This window comes from Pristiophorus japonicus, chromosome 2 (genome assembly GCF_044704955.1).
Source record: "Pristiophorus japonicus isolate sPriJap1 chromosome 2, sPriJap1.hap1, whole genome shotgun sequence".
Lineage (NCBI taxonomy): Eukaryota > Metazoa > Chordata > Chondrichthyes > Pristiophoridae > Pristiophorus > Pristiophorus japonicus.
In genome coordinates, this window is record NC_091978.1 from 38,442,394 (window position 1) to 38,461,345 (window position 18,952).

Here is an 18,952-nt window from a genome sequence, read left to right on the forward strand (position 1 = left end):
GGACTTGTCCTCCAGCCTCACCAGATGCTACAGTCCTGACACTGTCCACAATGTCTATGACCTGCTCTTCAAGTGGGGACAGCACATGGATGAAGCCTGGCCCTCCTCCTGTGGCTGTCTGCTCCCTGCCCTGAAAGAATGGAGCGTGTCGGAATAGTGAGAGGTTTTGAGGACATGCATGCCTGGGTAGAATAGTGTCACTGGTGTGTGAAAGATGGCAGAGGTGTGAGGAACTAATAGAAGTAATAGGAAGGAGAGTAGCAGCTGCAGAGTGTGGCATTAGGAGATGAAGGCGGCGGCAGAGTGAAGTGTGTTGGTGTGTGGAATAGTGTGCTATTAATGCAAGACTAATCATAGAGTAATGAGAGATATAAGTTAGGAGGCTTACCATAGCCATCCTTGTGAGGTCGTTGAACTTGTTTCTGCGTTGCAGACATGTCCTAGTGGTGATACTCTTCGCACTGACACGCTCTGCCATCTCTGTCCATTCATGCCGGACAGCTTACCTGCATATCGTCTACCCACCTGGTGGATAGAAGATGCCACTCCTCCTGTTGACCTCCTCCGATAAAACCTCCAAATCAATGCCCGAAAACCGAGGGTACCCTTGCAGCTTCTCCTGCGCCTGCCATTGCCCACAGATAGTTGCCTGCAGTCAATTTTTATTAGTCAAATCTTTATTAGTCGGGAAATTGTGTTGGGGAAATTGATGGGATTGAAGGCCGATAAATCCCCAGGGCCTGATGGACTGCATCCCAGAGTACTTAAGGAGGTGGCCTTGGAAATAGCGGATGCTTTGACAGTCATTTTCCAACATTCCATTGACTCTGGATCAGTTCCTATCGAGTGGAGGGTAGCCAATGTAACCCCACTTTTTAAAAAAGGAGGGAGAGAGAAAACAGGGAATTATAGACCGGTCAGCCTGACCTCAGTAGTGGGTAAAATGATGGAATCAATTATTAAGGATGTCATAGCAGCGCATTTGGAAAATGGTGACATGATAGGTCCAAGTCAGCATTGATTTGTGAAAGGGAAATCATGCTTGAAAAATCTTCTGGAATTTGATGTTTCCAGTAAAGTGGACAAAGGAGAACCAGTTGATGTGGTATATTTGGACTTTCAGAAGGCTTTCGACAAGGTCCCACACAAGAGATTAATGTGCAAAGTTAAAGCACATGGGATTGGGGGTAGTGTGCTGACGTGGATTGAGAACTGGTTGTCAGACAGGAAGCAAAGAGTAGGAGTAAATGAGTACTTTTCAGAATGGCAGGCAGTGACTAGTGGGGTACCGCAAGGTTCTGTGCTGGGGCCCCAGCTGTTTACATTGTACATTAATGATTTAGACGAGGGGATTAAATGTAGTATCTCCAAATTTGCGGATGACACTAAGTTGGGTGGCAGTGTGAGCTGCGAGGAGGATGCTATGAGGCTGCAGAGTGACTTGGATAGGTTAGGTGAGTGGGCAAATGAATGGCAGATGAAGTATAATGTGGATAAATGTGAGGTTATCCACTTTGGTGGTAAAAACAGAGAGACAGACTATTATCTGAATGGTGACAGATTAGGAAAAGGGAAGGTGCAACGAGACCTGGGTGTCATGGTACATCAGTCATTGAAGGTTGGCATGCAGGTACAGCAGGCGGTTAAGAAAGCAAATGGCATGTTGGCCTTCATAGCGAGGGGATTTGAGTACAGGGGCAGGGAGGTGTTGCTACAGTTGTACAGGGCCTTGGTGAGGCCACACCTGGAGTATTGTGTACAGTTTTGGTCTCCTAACTTGAGGAAGGACATTCTTGCTATTGAGGGAGTGCAGCGAAGATTCACCAGACTGATTCCCGGGATGGTGGGACTGACCTATCAAGAAAGACTGGATCAACTGGGCTTGTATTCATTGGAGTTCAGAAGAATGAGAGGGGACCTCATAGAAACGTTTAAAATTCTGACGGGTTTAGACAGGTTAGATGCAGGAAGAATGTTCCCAATGTTGGGGAAGTCCAGAACCAGGGGTCAGAGTCTAAGGATAAGGGGTAAGCCATTTAGGACCGAGATGAGGAGAAACTTCTTCACCCAGAGAGTGGTGAACCTGTGGAATTCTCAACCACAGAAAGTAGTTGAGGCCAATTCACTAAATATATTCAAAAGGGAGTTAGATGAAGTCCTTACTACTCGGGGGATCAAGGGGTATGGCGAGAAAGCAGGAAGGGGGTACTAAAGTTTCATGTTCAGCCATGAACTCATTGAATGGCGGTGCAGGCTAGAAGGGCTGAATGGCCTGCTCCTGCACCTATTTTCTATGTTTCTATGTTTCTGTGTCAAAGTGCATCTTCCCTTTAAGAGGTGCAGGCTGCCTTTAACTCGCCACAGGAAAATGCAAAATTGACCATCCCCATCAGGAAAGGTGCCAATCAATAGCACGGGGAGTGCTGACAGCCTGCCTATTTTATTTTAATGAAATGAGTTACACAGATTTGGGGTGTGCTTTGCGGCCATGTGATTGGGTGCATGACGATGATGTGACATTGTACACGTAAAAATCCCACGGAAGTAATTTCTACTCCGGAATGGCCTGCGTGAATACAATGGTGGGAACAGGATTTATTACAGATTTTAAGAGTGATGTGAATAAATATTTGAAGAATGAAAATGTGAAGAGATTTGAGGCAGGGGAATGGGTTTAAATAGAGATTCTGGGATTAAATGGATAGTGCTTTCAGATAGCTGGCACATTTGATAGATGGAGAGAGGATGTTTCCATTTGTGGGGGAATCGAGAACTAGGGGGCACAGTTTAAAAATAAGTGGTCACCCATTTAGAACTCTCTCAGAGGGTCGTAAATCTGTGGATTTCTCTGCCTCAGAGAGCTGTGGAAGCTGGGTCATTGAATATATTTAAGGTGGGAATAGACAGATCTTTGAACGATAAGGGAGTGAAGGATTATGGGGAGCGGGTAAGGAAGTGGAGCTGAGCCCAAGATCAGATCAGCCTTGATCTTATTAAATGGCGGAGCAGGCTTGAAGGGCCAAATGGCCTACTCCTGCTCCTATTTCTTATGTTCTTAGTCATGACTGGCTGAATTGCCTCTTTTTGTGTTGCAAAATTCTATGGTTCCACTATCAACATAATCACTTAATAAATACTGTCTCAGCAATCCTAATAGTGTGCTGGTTCTTTCCCACAGATGCCAGTCATAATCTTGAACTCTGGAATGGTTCTATCTCCCATGCCAATGCCTCAGATGTGAGCAATGACACTAGGCCCAGCCCTCGCCCTGAGACCTCAAATGGCAGCAGTGACCCGTCAGTTGGTTCAGGTTGCAGAGCGGAATTGCCTGCAACAGGAGGCAGTGTGCTGTCTAGTAGATCCAGGCTCCAGTCATCTGGAGAGACAGAGGGGACACACCCCACAGAATCAATGGAAGAACATGAGAAGCATTTTTCTATTACTCACACTGGCCTGCCCAAGTTGATTGATAGGTTGACAAATGCTGGCTGGTAGATATGCTAACGTGCGAAAGTTGGACACAGTGCTAGACGGTGTCTTCCGGCATGTTACACGAGTGATGGATGAACTGCAAAATAATAAATCTTCCCCAGCTGAGCCAGCTGGGCAAGGTAGTGTGGCCCGTGGAACCACTCTGCATGTGGTCCCAGCATCTGCTGTTCCAGGATTCCTCCCTTTGCAAACAGAGGCCACACCTCAACTATCCATCCCAGTCTCAGAGCACTGGTTCAATATCAGTGATAGCCATCGATATAATCAATAAACTGCCCTGATGTCCAGAAAAAGCAACTTTGAAATGCAATTTTTGCACCTTAAGAAAGGAAATAAAAAGCACATAGAAGCTTTCTGGACGCTGTAACAGAATAAACATGTGTTTGACCTGATTTGTCTTTGTCCAGTGTTGTTTTTTCTGAAGTCTGTCTAAATTCCACATTCATACAGCGACCGCTTACCAACTAAAATGTGGTTAGACTGCACATAGACTGATTCATACATCACTTCAAATAGGTTTTAGTAAGAGTATGGGAGGGATGTCACATGATTACTGATGGGTTGTAAGGGGGAAATGACTGGACTAAATACAACATAGGAATTACTTCACTGCTTTGCTCAGCCTCTTTTTAGGAAAGTGCTAAAACTGACCTTGAACAATTAACCCACAATATGAAAGAAAGGAACTTGCAATTATATAACGCCTTTCATGACCTCAGGCTGTCCCAAATGGCTTCATGGCCAATGAAGCACCTCAGCAGTACAGTCACTTTCATAATGCAGGGAAAGCAACAGCAATGTGATAATGACCAGATATCTGTTTTAGTGATGTGGGTTGAGGGTTAAGTATTGGCCAGGACACCGAGGAGAACTCCCCTGCTCCTCTCTGCAATAGTCCTACGGGCTCTTTCTGTCCACCAGAGATGTCAGACGGGGCCTCAGTTTAACGTCTCATCCACAATAGTGCAGCACTCCCTCAGTACTGCACTGGAGTGTCAGTCTAGATTGCATGCTCAAGTCTCTGGACATAACAACATAAGAAATAGGAGCAGGAATCTGGCCCCTTGAGCCTGGTCCACCATTCAATAAGATCATGGCTGACCTGATCATGGACTCAGCTCCACTTCCCTGCCCGCTCCCCATAACCCTTTACTCTCTTATCGCTCAAAAATCTGTCCATCTCCGCCTCAAATATATTCAATGACCCAACCTTCACAGCTTTCTGGGACTTGAGCCCACTACCCTCTGACTCAGAGGCAAGAGTGCTACTACTGCATTTTGGCTGACATGAGTAGGAATATGAATGTGTAGGAATAGTTTGATCCGGCTTTACACACAGAAGGAAAAGTGTTTCCAATGTTTCCTAATAGCAGGTCTAATATACCTTGGACGTTGATTCAAGTGAAGATGACTATATAACACGGACAGTGCTAGAACATGGGCCTGAAATTCGAGAGTATCTGCTCCACTGCTGGTAGCGTTGCAGAGCAGGATTTCCAGATGCTACTGTGCCCTGGGATTGATCCCATCTCAAAAAGTGGAGCCGGGGTCATTTAGATAGTTGGGCTGTGTTCCTCATGCCTATAGAAGCTGAAAAGAGGTGCACACAGCAAATTCCCACCCTGCCATTCTGATGGGGATGGGAGCTCCCAAAAGCCTTAATGATAACCGATTAAGAAAAAAGATTATGCGAGCCCTGTGTGGGATCGATTCATTTTGTCCCCAAACTTTTTAGGGGCCTTTACTCGGCCCACAATGCCTGCTCTATGCCTGGAGCTTTTGTACGATATACTGGGCGGAATTTCCAGAGGGTCCCAGTGAACCCTCTCAACTGGCTGTGGATGTGGGGGATGGTGGGTGGGAAATGTGCTTGTCCACCCCCACCCACTGCCAATCAGGATTTCTCACGGTATTTACATGGGGCAGATACCCAGCAGACTCCGGTTTCACTTCAAAGTCCTGCCCCACATCAACCAAATTTGAAATAGATGAGTTAGTGCCTGCATTACAGCAGCAGGCAAAGGGATGTCACTTGAACATGTTAAGTGTTCTGTCATTATATTGCAATATGTAATTGCTAGGTTTAGTATTTTTCCTCTGAAGAAGAAAACCCAGTTCGATCTTATTGATTCAACTTCTATATCCAAGCAGTATATTATCTGTATTTTATGTCTGTCTTTTTACAAAATACAAAGTGTTCTTCAGGTAACAGTCTGGTTCATTTGGCTTTCTCAGAAAATATTTGTTGGTGGAGGGGAATGAGAGATCCTTCAGTTCTTGCACAACCTCCTCCAGCCTCGGGAACAAACTGGCTCAGCCTCTGGGTTCAACCTCTGATCTGGTGTCGTGATGTTGAGTGACCAGACTGAATCAGTTACCAACTTGCACTCAAATGATTACCTCCACAGCCTCGCTCTTTGATCGTCGGTCAAAGCAACTGGCGCAATTTAAGAACAAGCATTGACCTCGGTCAACTTTGACACTGAGCCCCAGCTGACCCAGTGTTGCTCCACTGAAACCGCCATTCATGATGTAAAAAAACAATGGAACACTGGTTGAGGAATCCTCTTTGGGAAATTTCCTTAAAGATTCTTTTATTTACACATCCTCAACTATGGAAAGTAGTCTCAGTCTCTGGCCAGCTTTGTGAAGTCCAGCAGGGCTATACAGTATGGCTTTGCTTTTAGTATCACCAGCTAACTTGTTCAATACGAAGGCAGCTTTGGCACTTGCCACAACAGAAGATCTTGTGGCTCTTGTGGAGTTATCTGGTTAGAATCTTTCCCCTCAGGAACAGCCTGATGTCCTTATATTCTCTGACCATAAGTGGAACAGAGAAGGCTAAGGAGAGATTTAATAGAGGTGATCGAAATTATGAAGGGTTTTGATCGAGTAGATATGAAGAAACTGGTTCCACTAGCAAGAGGGTTGGTAACCCGAGGATATAGATTTAAGATAATTGACAAAAAAAAGCCAGAGGGAAGATGAGGAGAACTTTTTTTAACACAGTGAGTTGTTGTGATCTGGAATGCACTGTCTGAAAGGGTGATGGAAGCAGATTCAATAGTAACTTTGAAAAGGGGATTGGATAAACACTTGGAAAAGTAGAAACTTGCAGGGCTATAGGGAAAGAATAGGAAGTGAGACTAATTGGATAGCTCTTTCAAAGAGCCGGCAGCAATACGATGGGCCAAATGGCCTCCTTCTGTGCTGAAAGATTCTTTGAAGTAAGAGAAAGAGTAGGATGAGGATGGTGAATTGCTAATTCCAGGATTTTATGTCCATTTCTTGCCACGGTGATGATACAGCAACAAGATTGTTGACCGGCTATGGCTTTAGCCAAATAGTACTTCCTGGGAACATCAAGAATGCCACGATGGAGCTCTGAAATGTCATGATGAATGTACTTCTACACATTGTTTGATCCCTCCCCATTCCCCCATCCTCCGTTGACTCATCAGCAGGGATTGTCTGGGAAAGTTCATCTCAGCTGGCTGCAATAGTTTTTAGGTCAAGTAGGATCAAGTGTGATTGAAGTCTTCCTGTTCAGCTAACAGCATGCTGGCATGCCTATGGTACTCCAGGCTCATACTAAAAAGATCCCAACAGTGGATAGTCAAGGGGCTACAGGGGAGGAGGAACTTAACACAATCACAATCACTAAGGAGGTGGTACTCAGTAACATAATGGGACTAAAGGCAGATTATCCCCTGGACCTGATGGCTTGCATCCTAGGGTCTTAAGAGAAGTAGTGGCAGAGATTGTGGATGCATTGGTTGTAATTTACAAACATTCCCTGGAATCTGGGGAGGTCCCAGCAGATTGGAAAACTGCAAATGTAATGCCCCTATTTATAAATGGAGGCAGACAAAAAGCAGGAAACTATAGACCAGTTAGCCTAACATCTGTGGTTGGGAAAATGTTGGAGTCCATTATTAAAGAATTAGTAGCAGGACATTTGGAAAAGAGTAATTCGGTCAGGCAGAGTCAGCATGGATTTATGAAGGGGAAGTCATGTTTGACAAGGTGCCACATAAAAGGTTACTGCACAAGATAATAGTTCACAGGGTTGGGGGTAATATATTAGCATGGATAGAGGATTGGCTAATTAACAGAAAACAGAGAGTCGGGATAAATGGTTCATTCTCGGGTTGGCAATCAGTAACTAGTGGGGTGCTGCAGGGATCAGTGCTGGGACCCCAACTATTTACAATCTATATTAACGACTTGGAAGAAGGGACTGAGTGTAACGTAGCCAAGTTTGCTGATGATACAAAAATGGGAGGAAAAGCAATGTGTGAGGACGACACAGAAAATCTGCAAAAGGACATAGACAGTGGGCAAAAATTTGGCAGATGGAGTATAATGTTGGAAAGTGTGAGGTCATGCACTTTGGCAGAAGAAAATCAAAGAGCAAGTTATTATTTAAATGGAGAGAGATTGCAAAGTGCTGCAGTACAGCGGGACCTGGGGCTACTTGTGCATGAAACACAAAAGGTTAGTATGCAGGTACAGCAAGTGATCAGGAATCTTGGCCTTTATTGCAAAGGATATGGAGTATAAAAGCAGGGAAGTCTTGCTACAGTTATGCAGGGTATTGGTGAGGCCACACCTGTAATATTGCGTGCAGTTTTGGTTTCCACATTTAAGAAAGGATATACTTGCTTTGGAGGCAGTTCAGAGAATGTTCACTAGGTTGATTCCAGAGATGAGGGTGTTGACCTATGAGGAAAGGTTGAATAGGTTGGGCCTCTACTCATTGGAATTCAGAAGAATGTGAGGTTATCTTATCGAAACATGTAAGATTATGAGGGGGCTTGACAAGGTGGATGCAGAGAGGATGTTTCCACTGATGGGGGAGACTAGAACTAGGAGGCATAATCTTAGAATAAGGGTCCACCCATTTAAAACTGAGACAAGGAGAAATTTATTTTCTCAGAGGGTTGTAAATCTGTGGAATTCACTGCCTCAGAGAGCTGTGGAAGCTGCGACATTGAATAAATTTCAGACAGAGATAGACAGTTTCTTAACTGATAGGGGGATAAGGGGTTATGGGGAGCGGGCAGCGAAGTGGACCTGAGTCCATGATCGGATTAGCCAAGATCATATAAAATGGCGGAGCAGGCTCGAGGGGCCATATGGCCTACTCCTGCTCCTATTTCTTATGTTCTTATACTAGATCTGGTGAATCTCCCATGCAAGGGAAACCCCAGGCTCCTTCAGGAAAGTAGTCATGGAAACTGGATAAGTAGGGGAAGGAGCTGTAAAGGATTCTGGTTAAAATTTATGCAGTAGCGATGACCAATTTGGTTTACTTTCCTGTTCCTGTTTTGGATACAACCCAACATGGATAGATTTGTACAATATTGGACAAACAGTGAAAGCAGTCAGCTGCGAATGCACTTGATACAAGTATCAGAGTAGCTGCATGGGGTTATAGTTTTCCAATTGTCCTGGCCAATATTTATCCCTCAATCCACATCAACAAAAAAACATCATTACATTGCAGTTTGTGGGAGCTTGCTGTGCTTAAATTGGCAACCACGTTTCCTGCATTATAATAGCGACTACACTTCAAAAGTACTTAATTGGCTGTAAAGCGCCTTGGGATATCCTGGGGTCGTGAAACCTGCAATATAAACGCAAGTCTTTCTTTTTTTTCTTAATTTTGCCTGACAGGATATTTGATTTTCCCCAGAAAGACTGTATAATTGCTGTTATAAAGGCTCCTTTCCATAGCTGACAATGGAACGTTTTATGGAGTGTATGCAACCCATTAATAACGTGACCTCTGAGGGATAGCCTAGATAGAAGCTTCACCAAGCCACACCTTTTGGACTCGAGAAACAATTGCCTTCAGTACAGTTGCTTCTGCAAGAGTTTGGAAATGAGAGATGGTTGAAGAAAACAGAGCACAACTGATGCAAGTTTCCGCTGATAACAAACAAGAAAAGAGACAAGTTTTATTAATTTTTACACCGATCTCAGAAACACCCCGAAGCACTTTACATGGAATGAAGGCGAATTGTTGCTCCTGTTGTTACACAGGCAAACACTGCAGACATTTTGCACACAGCAAACTTTTGTAAACAGGAAGATAAATGAGCAGTTAATCTATTTGTGGTGGTGTTGGTTAAGGGAAGATTGATGGCCAGGACACAAAGAGAGCTCTGCATGTCACATAATGTCACGGAAGTCCCAAGAATATCCAGGTCTTCTGGCGAAATCTCCATGGTTATTTCAGCAGCAGTTTGGTAGAAGGTCCAGGAAATAGGCCAGGATCTGGATATGCCATGTCCTGGTCTTTGCTAGCCTTGCCTGGGTTGAAAGCTCCACCTGCGTCAGATATGATCCTTAGCGTCATAGGGAACACTTTTCTTTTTGAGGGGGGGGGGTGGTTTAAAATGGGACTTTCTGCTTCCCCAGCCTCTGTGTATCCTGAAGGTGAGGATGTAGGGAGGTGGGTTAGTTCAGGATACAGAGCAGCTTGAACCTCTGAAACAATAGGGTGAAGTTTTATGTAAGTGGGCTCAAGGTGCCAGAACACTGTTATATTGACCCGTGTGGGAAATGAACTGGCAGCCACTGAATGGTAAAAGGCACTGGAGTTTCTGGACTTTGGTTTAGCAGACCCCAAGATTCAGCCGCAGTAGCATATGCATTTGCCAGGCCCATGCATATTAGATGCCCTCGCACTGAACCAGCATGCTACTGGAGGTTCGATAAAAGTGTTCAAAATCATGAGGAGTCTGGACTGAGTAGATAAAGAGAAACTGTTAACATTGGCAGAAGTGTGGAGAACCAGTGATCACAGATTTAAGGTGATTGGCAAAAGAACCAAAGGCGACACAAGAAAAAACTTTTTTACGCAGCGAGTGGTTAGGATCTGGAATGCACTGCCTGAAAGGGTGATGGAGGTCGACTCAATCATGGCTTTTAAAAGGGAGTTGGATAAGTAACTGAAGGAAAAATATTTGCAGAGCTACAGGAAAAGTGCCGGGGGGGTGGGGGGAGTGGGACTGGCTGAAGTGCTCTTGCAGAGAGCCGGTATGGGCTCACCGGGCTGAATGGCTTCCTTCCGTGCTGTAACCATTCTATGATTTCTATGATTGTATGGAGGGTGCTGGCAGGAACCACCCTAGTGCAACTGCGGGGTTGCATCCTGTGAAAATCCTGGGACGTAATCTTTAGGACTCATCGTTCTTCCATTGAGTTGAGGAAAATCATTGAAAAGGGAGGCCGTCTGCCACATCTCTGCCCCGCCCCCCCCAACCTGGATTCTCCTCCTTCTGCCATAGCAGGAAAAGCCACCAGCCTTCCATTCAACACCCGCCACATATCAATAATGGTTCGCAGATGAGGCTTGGCAACCCTCCTGATCTTCCTGCTTTCCCCAGGGACCGCCAGGATGTGGGGTGGCCGACGTCCCTGGGATGGAGGCAGAAAGGCCTGCTGACTCCGCCTTTGGACAGAGAGGACCCAGTAATGTGCACTCTCCCTCTCCTCAGGCCTCAAAACCAACCTGTCTTAGGCCTCGGCTACAACCAAGGCCTAAAACAATAATGCAGATCTTTGTGGTGCTGGTCTTCCCTTTAAATGTGCTCCTCCCTTCTTGTGTTCCCGCTATAACATTACCTGAATTTTACTCATTGGTAGCAGCAGGCTCCCTGTCGATGGTGGAGATCCAGGCAGAAACTTGTTCTGCAAGAAGAATAAGTCCCAATCCAATGTTGGTTTGGGGTCACGGTGGGGTGGTGGGTGGAAGATCCAGCCCGAACCGTAGACCACAGAGGTGGGAGATCCAGACAAAAAGTCCTCCCAAACTGCTAGAACAGAGAGGCAGGGCCTTTATTTAATATCTCACATGAAACATTTCTGACAATGCAGCACTTTCTCAGTATCACTGAAGTGAATACCTAGATTATGTACTCAGGTTCTGGAGTGGGCTTTAAATCCAAAACCTTCTGACTCAGAGGTCCAAGTGCTATTAACTGAGCCAAGCTGGCACAGGAGGGGACAAAAGTATTAACGACAACAACCACTTGCATTTTTATAGAAGATTTACAAGGATGATACCAGAAATGCGAGAAAAGGATGAACAGGCTAGCTTTCTTTTCTCTTGAAAAGAGAAGGCTGAGGGGGTGACCTAATAGAGGTCTTTAAAATTATGAAAGGTTTTGATAAGAGTGGATACAGTGAGAATGTTTCCACTTGTGGGGAAGAACATAACAAGAAGCCATCAATATAAGATAGTCACCAAGAAATCCAATGGGGAATTCGGAATAAAATTCTTTACCCAAAGAGTGGTGAGAATGTGGAACTCGCTACCACAGGTAGTGGTTGAAGCAAATAGTATAGATGCATTTAAGGGGAGGCTAGACATGCATATGAGGGAGAAGGGAATAGAGGGTTATGCTAATAGATTTAGATGAGGAAAGACGGGAGGCGGTTCGGGTGGAGTATAAACGCCAGCATGAACTGGTTGAGCTGAATGGCCTGTTTCTGTGTCGTATATCCTATGAAACCTTTGTAATCCTATGTAATCCCATGTAGTCCTTTATAATAGTCTTTCACATTTTAAAACATCCCAAGGTGTTTCACAGGAGCATTATTGGACATAATTTGACACCGAGTCACATAAGGAGGTATCTGGATAGGTGACTAAAAGCTTCGTCAAAGAGATAGGTTTTAAGGAGCGTCTTTAAGGAGGAGAGAGAGGTAGCGAGATGGAGAGGTTTAGGGAGGGAATTCCAGAGCTTGGGGCCTAGACAGCAGAAAGCACGGCTGCCAATGGTGGGGCGAAGGAAATTGGGGATGCACAAGTGGCCAGAGCTGAAGAAACGCAAAGTTTGCGGAGGGTTGTAGGGCTTGAAGGAGATTACAGAGATAGGAAGGGATGAGGCCATGGAGGGATTAGGAAACAAGGTTGAGAATTTTAAATTCGAGGCGTTGTTGAACTTGGAACCAATGTAGGTCAACAAAAGACTTTGCCAGGCTGTAATGCCAGGTCTCAATTGTATCCAGAATTCTTCCATTGAATTGACATGGAAAATATCACACAATGGATAAAGTGCAATATTCTTTAAGTGAAATTTTGATGGTTTTGTACATGGGGTAATATTGAAGGTGACACATTTCTGAATGCAAAAACAGTAATAGCCCATAGGGTACAGGAAGAAAATGGAACACTAAATATCTAACTATCTCCCACTCTTTGGATGCCACCCTCGCTCTATAATATGTATTCAATGCGTCTGCTAGTGCTGCTCTGCACTTTACCCTGCCAGTGGGATAAGCAGGGAAATAGCATGAGCTTATTTGCCCTGGAAATTGTCTCAAGTGGAAGTACCTTGTCTCTGTTGGCTGCCTTCTTCCAGTGCTTAGCAGACTGGCACTTCACTGAGCAATCATGGGCACAAACTCATGTCCTGCCTTGCAGTATTGCAAGCCCAGTGGTACAGCTACATTATCTCGGGCTATCTCGTAACTGGTTTTACTTGGAAAAAAATGTCATATTGGAGCATTAAAGTGATACATATAGAGAATTAGTACTGACCAACAAGTTCTTTCTATTTTCACTGTGGCCTCACCATCGTTATACCGAATTAGATCCAGTGATTAGTGAGTCAGTTGCTCGGCTGTGTTTTAATGCCCCTCTAATGAGAAGGTAGTTGAATTTGGTAAAGACTTAAAACAGATTACGCCGCTCCAAATAGGAGCTCCGTCGTTCAAGATGGTTGTGGACTGCAAGGCCACTATAATCTTATCCACGATGCCACTATTCTAAAGTTCAGACAGTATGATGTCCAGATTGAGTCCTATTTCACAAAGTGCATGTATTCAGCCCTAAGTGTGAAATGTATTCAACTTCCAGGCCCTGTGTTTTTTTTATTGAAATGTTGCCGTAAATAAAATAGGCATCCTATCATTGGTCTCCGTTTTGTTGTTGGTTGGCTCCCTGTATACATACTCTGAAAAGAGCTGTTCATTTCTCCAGCCGTGACCAACGTAAAACCTGTAAACAATTTAACAATTGATTTATGCTTTGTCGGCAACATTACTGTTTCATGACAAAAAAACACAGGCATCCAAAGAAGACAGAAAGAATTTGCTCGGGGCATCTGTAGTTGATTTTCGTCACTTGGTTTTAATTTTGTTTGTCTTTCTTGTATCCCTCCTCCCTCCCTCCCCCCTTTTTCCCCCCTTTTATCTTTGCCGGTGACTGCTGGACGCGCGATGTTGCCAGACCCCAAGCCTCCGAAAGCACCTGTGGCTACCTCATCCACCAGCAGCCTGCCTTGGCCCGTGATCATCGGGATCCCCGCTGGCGCCGTCTTCATCTTCGGCACCATCCTGCTGTGGCTGTGCCAGACCAAGAAGAGACCGTGCTCCAGCACGGCGGCGGCCGCTGCTGCTATTCACAGGCAACAGCAGCAGAGGGACCGAGCCTGCCCGCAAGGCGTCGCCGACAAGGAGTGCATCACGGCCATAAACTACGAGGAATACGTGGCCCAGCAGCAGCAGCAGCAGCAACACCTGCTGGCTCAAGGTCCCCCGCTGGCTGCCCCGCCAGCCCCCAAAATGTACCCCAAGATCTACACGGACATCCACACTCACACGCACTCCCACGTCGAGGGCAAAGTCCACCAGCACCAGCACATCCACTACCAATGTTAGCTCGCCGGCCCATACGCATCTTCCCATTTTCCCCCCAACAGGACCTCCAAAGGCCAAGAGCAACTCTCTCTCTCTCTCCTCAGCCCAGCCAGTAGACTGAAGGCTGGCTGGCAGGCAAAAGACCTTGCAAGGAATTTGGGAGACGGAGTGGAAAATGGAGCTGGTCTGAAATTCCTGCGAAATGAGAATGTACTTGGAAGCAGAGAGACCTAGGTTACGGTGAATGATTCAAGGTGATATTTTTAGGAGATTCATGCCAAAAGATTGACTTAAAGCGTAATTTTTTGGGGAGAAAAATACTGCAATAACTCAAATCATCTCACACTTCAATCCCAATCTAGAAACCTTATATGAAATGCACGAACTTTGTGGTGCACAGTCCAAACCAATTGAATCTTTGCCCCCAGGTACTGAGTAATTACCCTGTATCGATAAATTATATTTAAAAAAAATGTAAACTACTCGAGTGTTATATTTGAATACTGTGAGAACTAGTTGGCTTATGCAGTTAAATTCACTTGACACAAAGATACCTATCCTCGAATACACCAAATAATATTTATATGTTATATATATTTCAAAAATAATTACTATTACCTGGAACACGAACATGGGGATAAAAAAGTTATATTTGCAATCATACACACACGCACACACACAAAATAACCCCTGTGCTTGATAAAGGCTTCACCACTGGTTAGTGCCAAATTAAAGTCTTGACTATGTGTTTTAAAGAAATGTTCTTGGCTGACTTGATATTCGGAATTAGATAGTGTGTGCTACTGTGCCCGCTCGGCACTGTGGCCACTTCAAAAATGAAACCTGCGAAACAATTATGTCTAGCCACTGCCATTACGAGGGATTGAACAGCAGGACAATGCTTCAAACTGACATAAACTGTGACGGTGAAATATTTATTCACCCAAGTAGCAGAAAAGCGGACACTACTGTTCTGTTTCATCGCCAGCCACTGAAGAGACACTGGGCAATCTCTTATCAATTGGAAGGGAAATAAAGTCATTACAGCCCTACAGCTCCAGTCCCTCCAGGTGATCTGAATTTTGCGCCTGCTCTTACCTGCGATCACACCTTTCTGTTCTGTACAATCGTGTCTCAATGTTTTTAGCAAATAGGACCTCAGTAGTGCCTACGTGGATTGGAGAGAGACGCCAACCACAGATATAAGCCTTTTTGTTGTTGTAAAACTATATAGATTTTAAACAGAAAGTCATGTATATTTAATTTATTTTGTTAAGTGAGAAAAAAAGTGTATCATATTTTCCTCTAAAAACAGGTGTTTCTATAAATATATTTGTTCAAAGGCGAAACTGAAGTGTTACAGATTTCTTACACGTGACCATGTGGAAAACAAGAGATCCCACACAGCGTGCATTGGCGTGTGTCGTCAGCTGGTAAGTGCAGGGAGACGGTGTGTACTATTTTTTTATGGAAAGCCTTTTTAATTCAAACACAACAAATTTGTAGTAATCTTTATATCGACAATCCTGTATAGTCTTGCCTCATTGTTACCGCCAGCTTTGTTTTTGTATTTGACGTGTTTTAAACACACTTGTATATTTTTTCTTAACATTTTCAGAAATAACTTTTTATTAGGAAGATGATGTTATGGCATAAAGGACTAATGTCACTGCACTCCGTGAGGAAAAAAAACCTTAATATTATTTTCCGAGAATATTATCTAAGTGGCTTCTTGTCTTTTTTTAATGGGGTGTATGGATTCTTAAAAGGTATTTAAACACAGTAATAACCAAACTAAATTGCTATGGAAAATTACTAGAAGCCTAAAGTGAGCTTATGACACTGTAAAAACTAACAAGAAACAACTAAAGCAATTCCAGATTTACAGTCTGCCCTAATCACCTGTTTGCGCTGGAGAGAGTGTTCAAATGATGTTATAAGTAGCACTTTATCGTAAAAGCTGAATTCAATCCTAAGTGCCATAGTGGGTGAATTTGATTGAAAGTGTTTTTTCACCTTTGGGTTGGTGGTGGGGGGGGGGGGGGGAGATGGGAGGAGGGGGCATCGCCCCTTGACCACCATTTCAAGGTGAACATGTGGTACATGAGCCACTTTCATGGTGAACTTTGACACTCACCAGCATGTGGCCATCCATGCCAAGTGTAGCGAGATACTATTGACAAAAGAGAGCGAGAGAGACTCAAGCTGAGACAAATCTGGCAACAAGTGTAGGAAAAACACAACTGCAGCATGGAACAATAGTTGGTGCGGGAGAAATCCCATATACCATTTAATACATCAACAACAGAGTCCATGGCTTTCGTGCCTGCACAGACTCGTCTGCTCTCTGTTTGTCAATCAAAACTCTCCCTTTGATCAGATCAAGCTAAATAACAAAAAAACCTTCTTTGATCCAATCCGTTAAACCGATTTTAATAATAATGTCGATTAAGAGGTGGATAACTGGATCTTTATCTCTCTTTTCTGCACTTTTTCCGTAAATAGTATTTCCTTCAAGAAACAAATGGCCTGCTGTTGAAATTGATTCTAGTGACCTGTTAATAAAAATGTTATCCTGCAATGGGGAAACTTTGATAATTCATCACATAAACAGTTACAACTGTAGAATGTTCCCCACCCCAGGCACAGTAAGGCGACAAACATATATCAATGCCATTGCCTTTTATTCTGAAACACACTGATATGAGCAAAGTCTGATCAAGCCGCCAGATCTCAGTCTTTGAAACTAGGTGTCTTATTTATGGCTGGTCAGTTGCCATGGTATCTATTAAATGTAATATATTGAGCAAGTACAGTATGTCATTAAAACAACTCCATAGGGATATAGCTTTAAATTTGTTAAATTGTAGAAGAAGAAACATATTCGGATGCTGTGTGACAATGAAGTAACCTGAGAGGCTAGTTAGCTCATACGAGACTAGAAATGGATCTTTGAAGCTCAACCTACCTTTCACAGTCTTTAAATGCATCAATAACAGCAGGATTGTGTGCATGTTGCAACTTAACAGAGGCACCGTGAATTCATCTAAACATGTTGATTTTGTGACATATCTCTTGTCTAATCTTTGAGTGCTATCACCCCCAAGTGTCGCTCTCATCACTGTTTTCAGCATCTATTTTCAAGATAATTCTCTTGGCAAAACTAAACTTAAATCACTCACTGTTAATATTAAAGATGTTTAAAATGAAGGAGTTGTTTGTTAAATGGTAATTCTGAAGAAAAGAAAGTCAGATCTGTAACCTGGCATTAAAGAGCTTAAACCCAAGTTACTGAATTCTGCTTATGGCAGTTGGAGTTCATCCAACTCTCTACTTCCAGACTTTACAATCTAAATGTTACAATCACAATAGCCTCATCCTAGCATAGTATTTGGAAGTGAATTATTTTGCATGTTATCATTAGGAATATATGTTATTTACAGCATGTGAATGGTATGCATCCAACAACATCTAATACAAAAATATCAGAATTCAAGGATTAATAACCTTCTAGTTAGCAGATTGTGATACGCTAGAGAACAAGTTTCTAAATACAGTGAATATGCACCCGGTATTTAAGTTATGGTGCTAGTCCATAAAATTAGATGGGACTCCCTGACATGTAGGATTTGTTCTGCCTTTTTTTCCCTGGGCTCATCTAGTTTCAATTTGTGTGTACATGTCTGCTATTTGCAGTTATCTTACTATGGGAGACATGTTACAGATCACACTGCCAGTGTCAATACAATCATTAGAGAAAAAAATAGGTTTAACATTTAAACCATTTTCATCTATGTAAAAGTACTCTGAAATGATCCTTCAGGGGAGAAAAGCCTTTGGAAATCCTGCTTGTTCGGTCCTTTCTTCAAGTTATTGTGAAAATAAAGGTCAGAAATTGTCATCTTACATAAAAGTATCTAGTTTAAGCTCCTCCGACAGTCCAAGCTCAAACTTGAAGATTGGCACTGTGAGTGCCCATCAGCCTTTTCCCAGCACCTTCAGAGGAGGAGAGAAAGTTGGAGATCAAACAGAAGCTTGTTGTTGTTATTGATATCCGTGCTCTTCTGTCTGGTACAGCAAGTCAACCAACTGGGACTGACTCCAAGTACTCTTTGCTGTCTTTCCCTGATCCAACTGCTCATTTTACTCTAATCGCCCTTCCATCTGTGACAGTGAAGTAACTGATGATATTCAGATTTCTCACTCTTCACCTTCTGACAGATCTAGCACACCACCTTGGTTCAATCAAGCCTGTGGTTCTGCTGTCTTCTTGCTATCGCACCTGGCATCTTGATCAGTCTGAAGCATCGGGAGCCAACTTTATTTCTTCTTCTAACTTAGAATTGCTAGAGCGTCTAAATGCTACTCATTTGAAAAGAAGCGTCACTTCTGTTTCCCCAATAGTCACTCCAACTGGTCTCCATCCAAAGCTGTCTCTTTTTATTAATCCTCCCTATCCACCCTGCGTGTACAGTTACTAATTGTCTTCAAGAGAAAGCTAGGCTTTTAGGCTCACTTTTCTCTTCCAGGTCTAATCTCAATAGCCTTGGTAAAGGTCCTTTCCCACTGCTCTCTATTGTTTCATTTGTTTGACCATTATAATTTACATCTGATTTTAACTACTCCAGAGGTCTTTTGTATCTTTCACTCTCTGAGCTCCAATAAGATGTCTGGCCTGATAGACTCTCTCCTATCATCCTCAAAAACATAGTGCTGTACCATACTATCTATTTAAAATAGTCCACTTCTCCTTGGAGAATTTCTCATGCTCGCCCTATCCCTAAGAACGGTGATTCCCCTTATC

The 18,952-nt window shown here is 43.6% G+C and overlaps 1 protein-coding gene across 2 annotated transcripts in view; it reads left to right on the forward strand.

Annotated features, from left to right (window-relative positions):
- Positions 1-14,841, forward strand: part of LOC139236929 (fibroblast growth factor receptor-like 1) — a 358,006-nt gene extending 343,165 nt beyond the window's left edge. For both annotated transcript variants that reach the window (XM_070866868.1, XM_070866869.1), the window contains one exon: positions 13,739-14,841. In XM_070866868.1, coding sequence (XP_070722969.1) covers positions 13,739-14,169 — 431 coding nt within the window. In that variant the 3' untranslated portion in view covers positions 14,170-14,841. The remainder of the gene's footprint in view (positions 1-13,738) is intronic.
- The last annotated feature ends 4,111 nt before the right edge of the window (positions 14,842-18,952 follow it).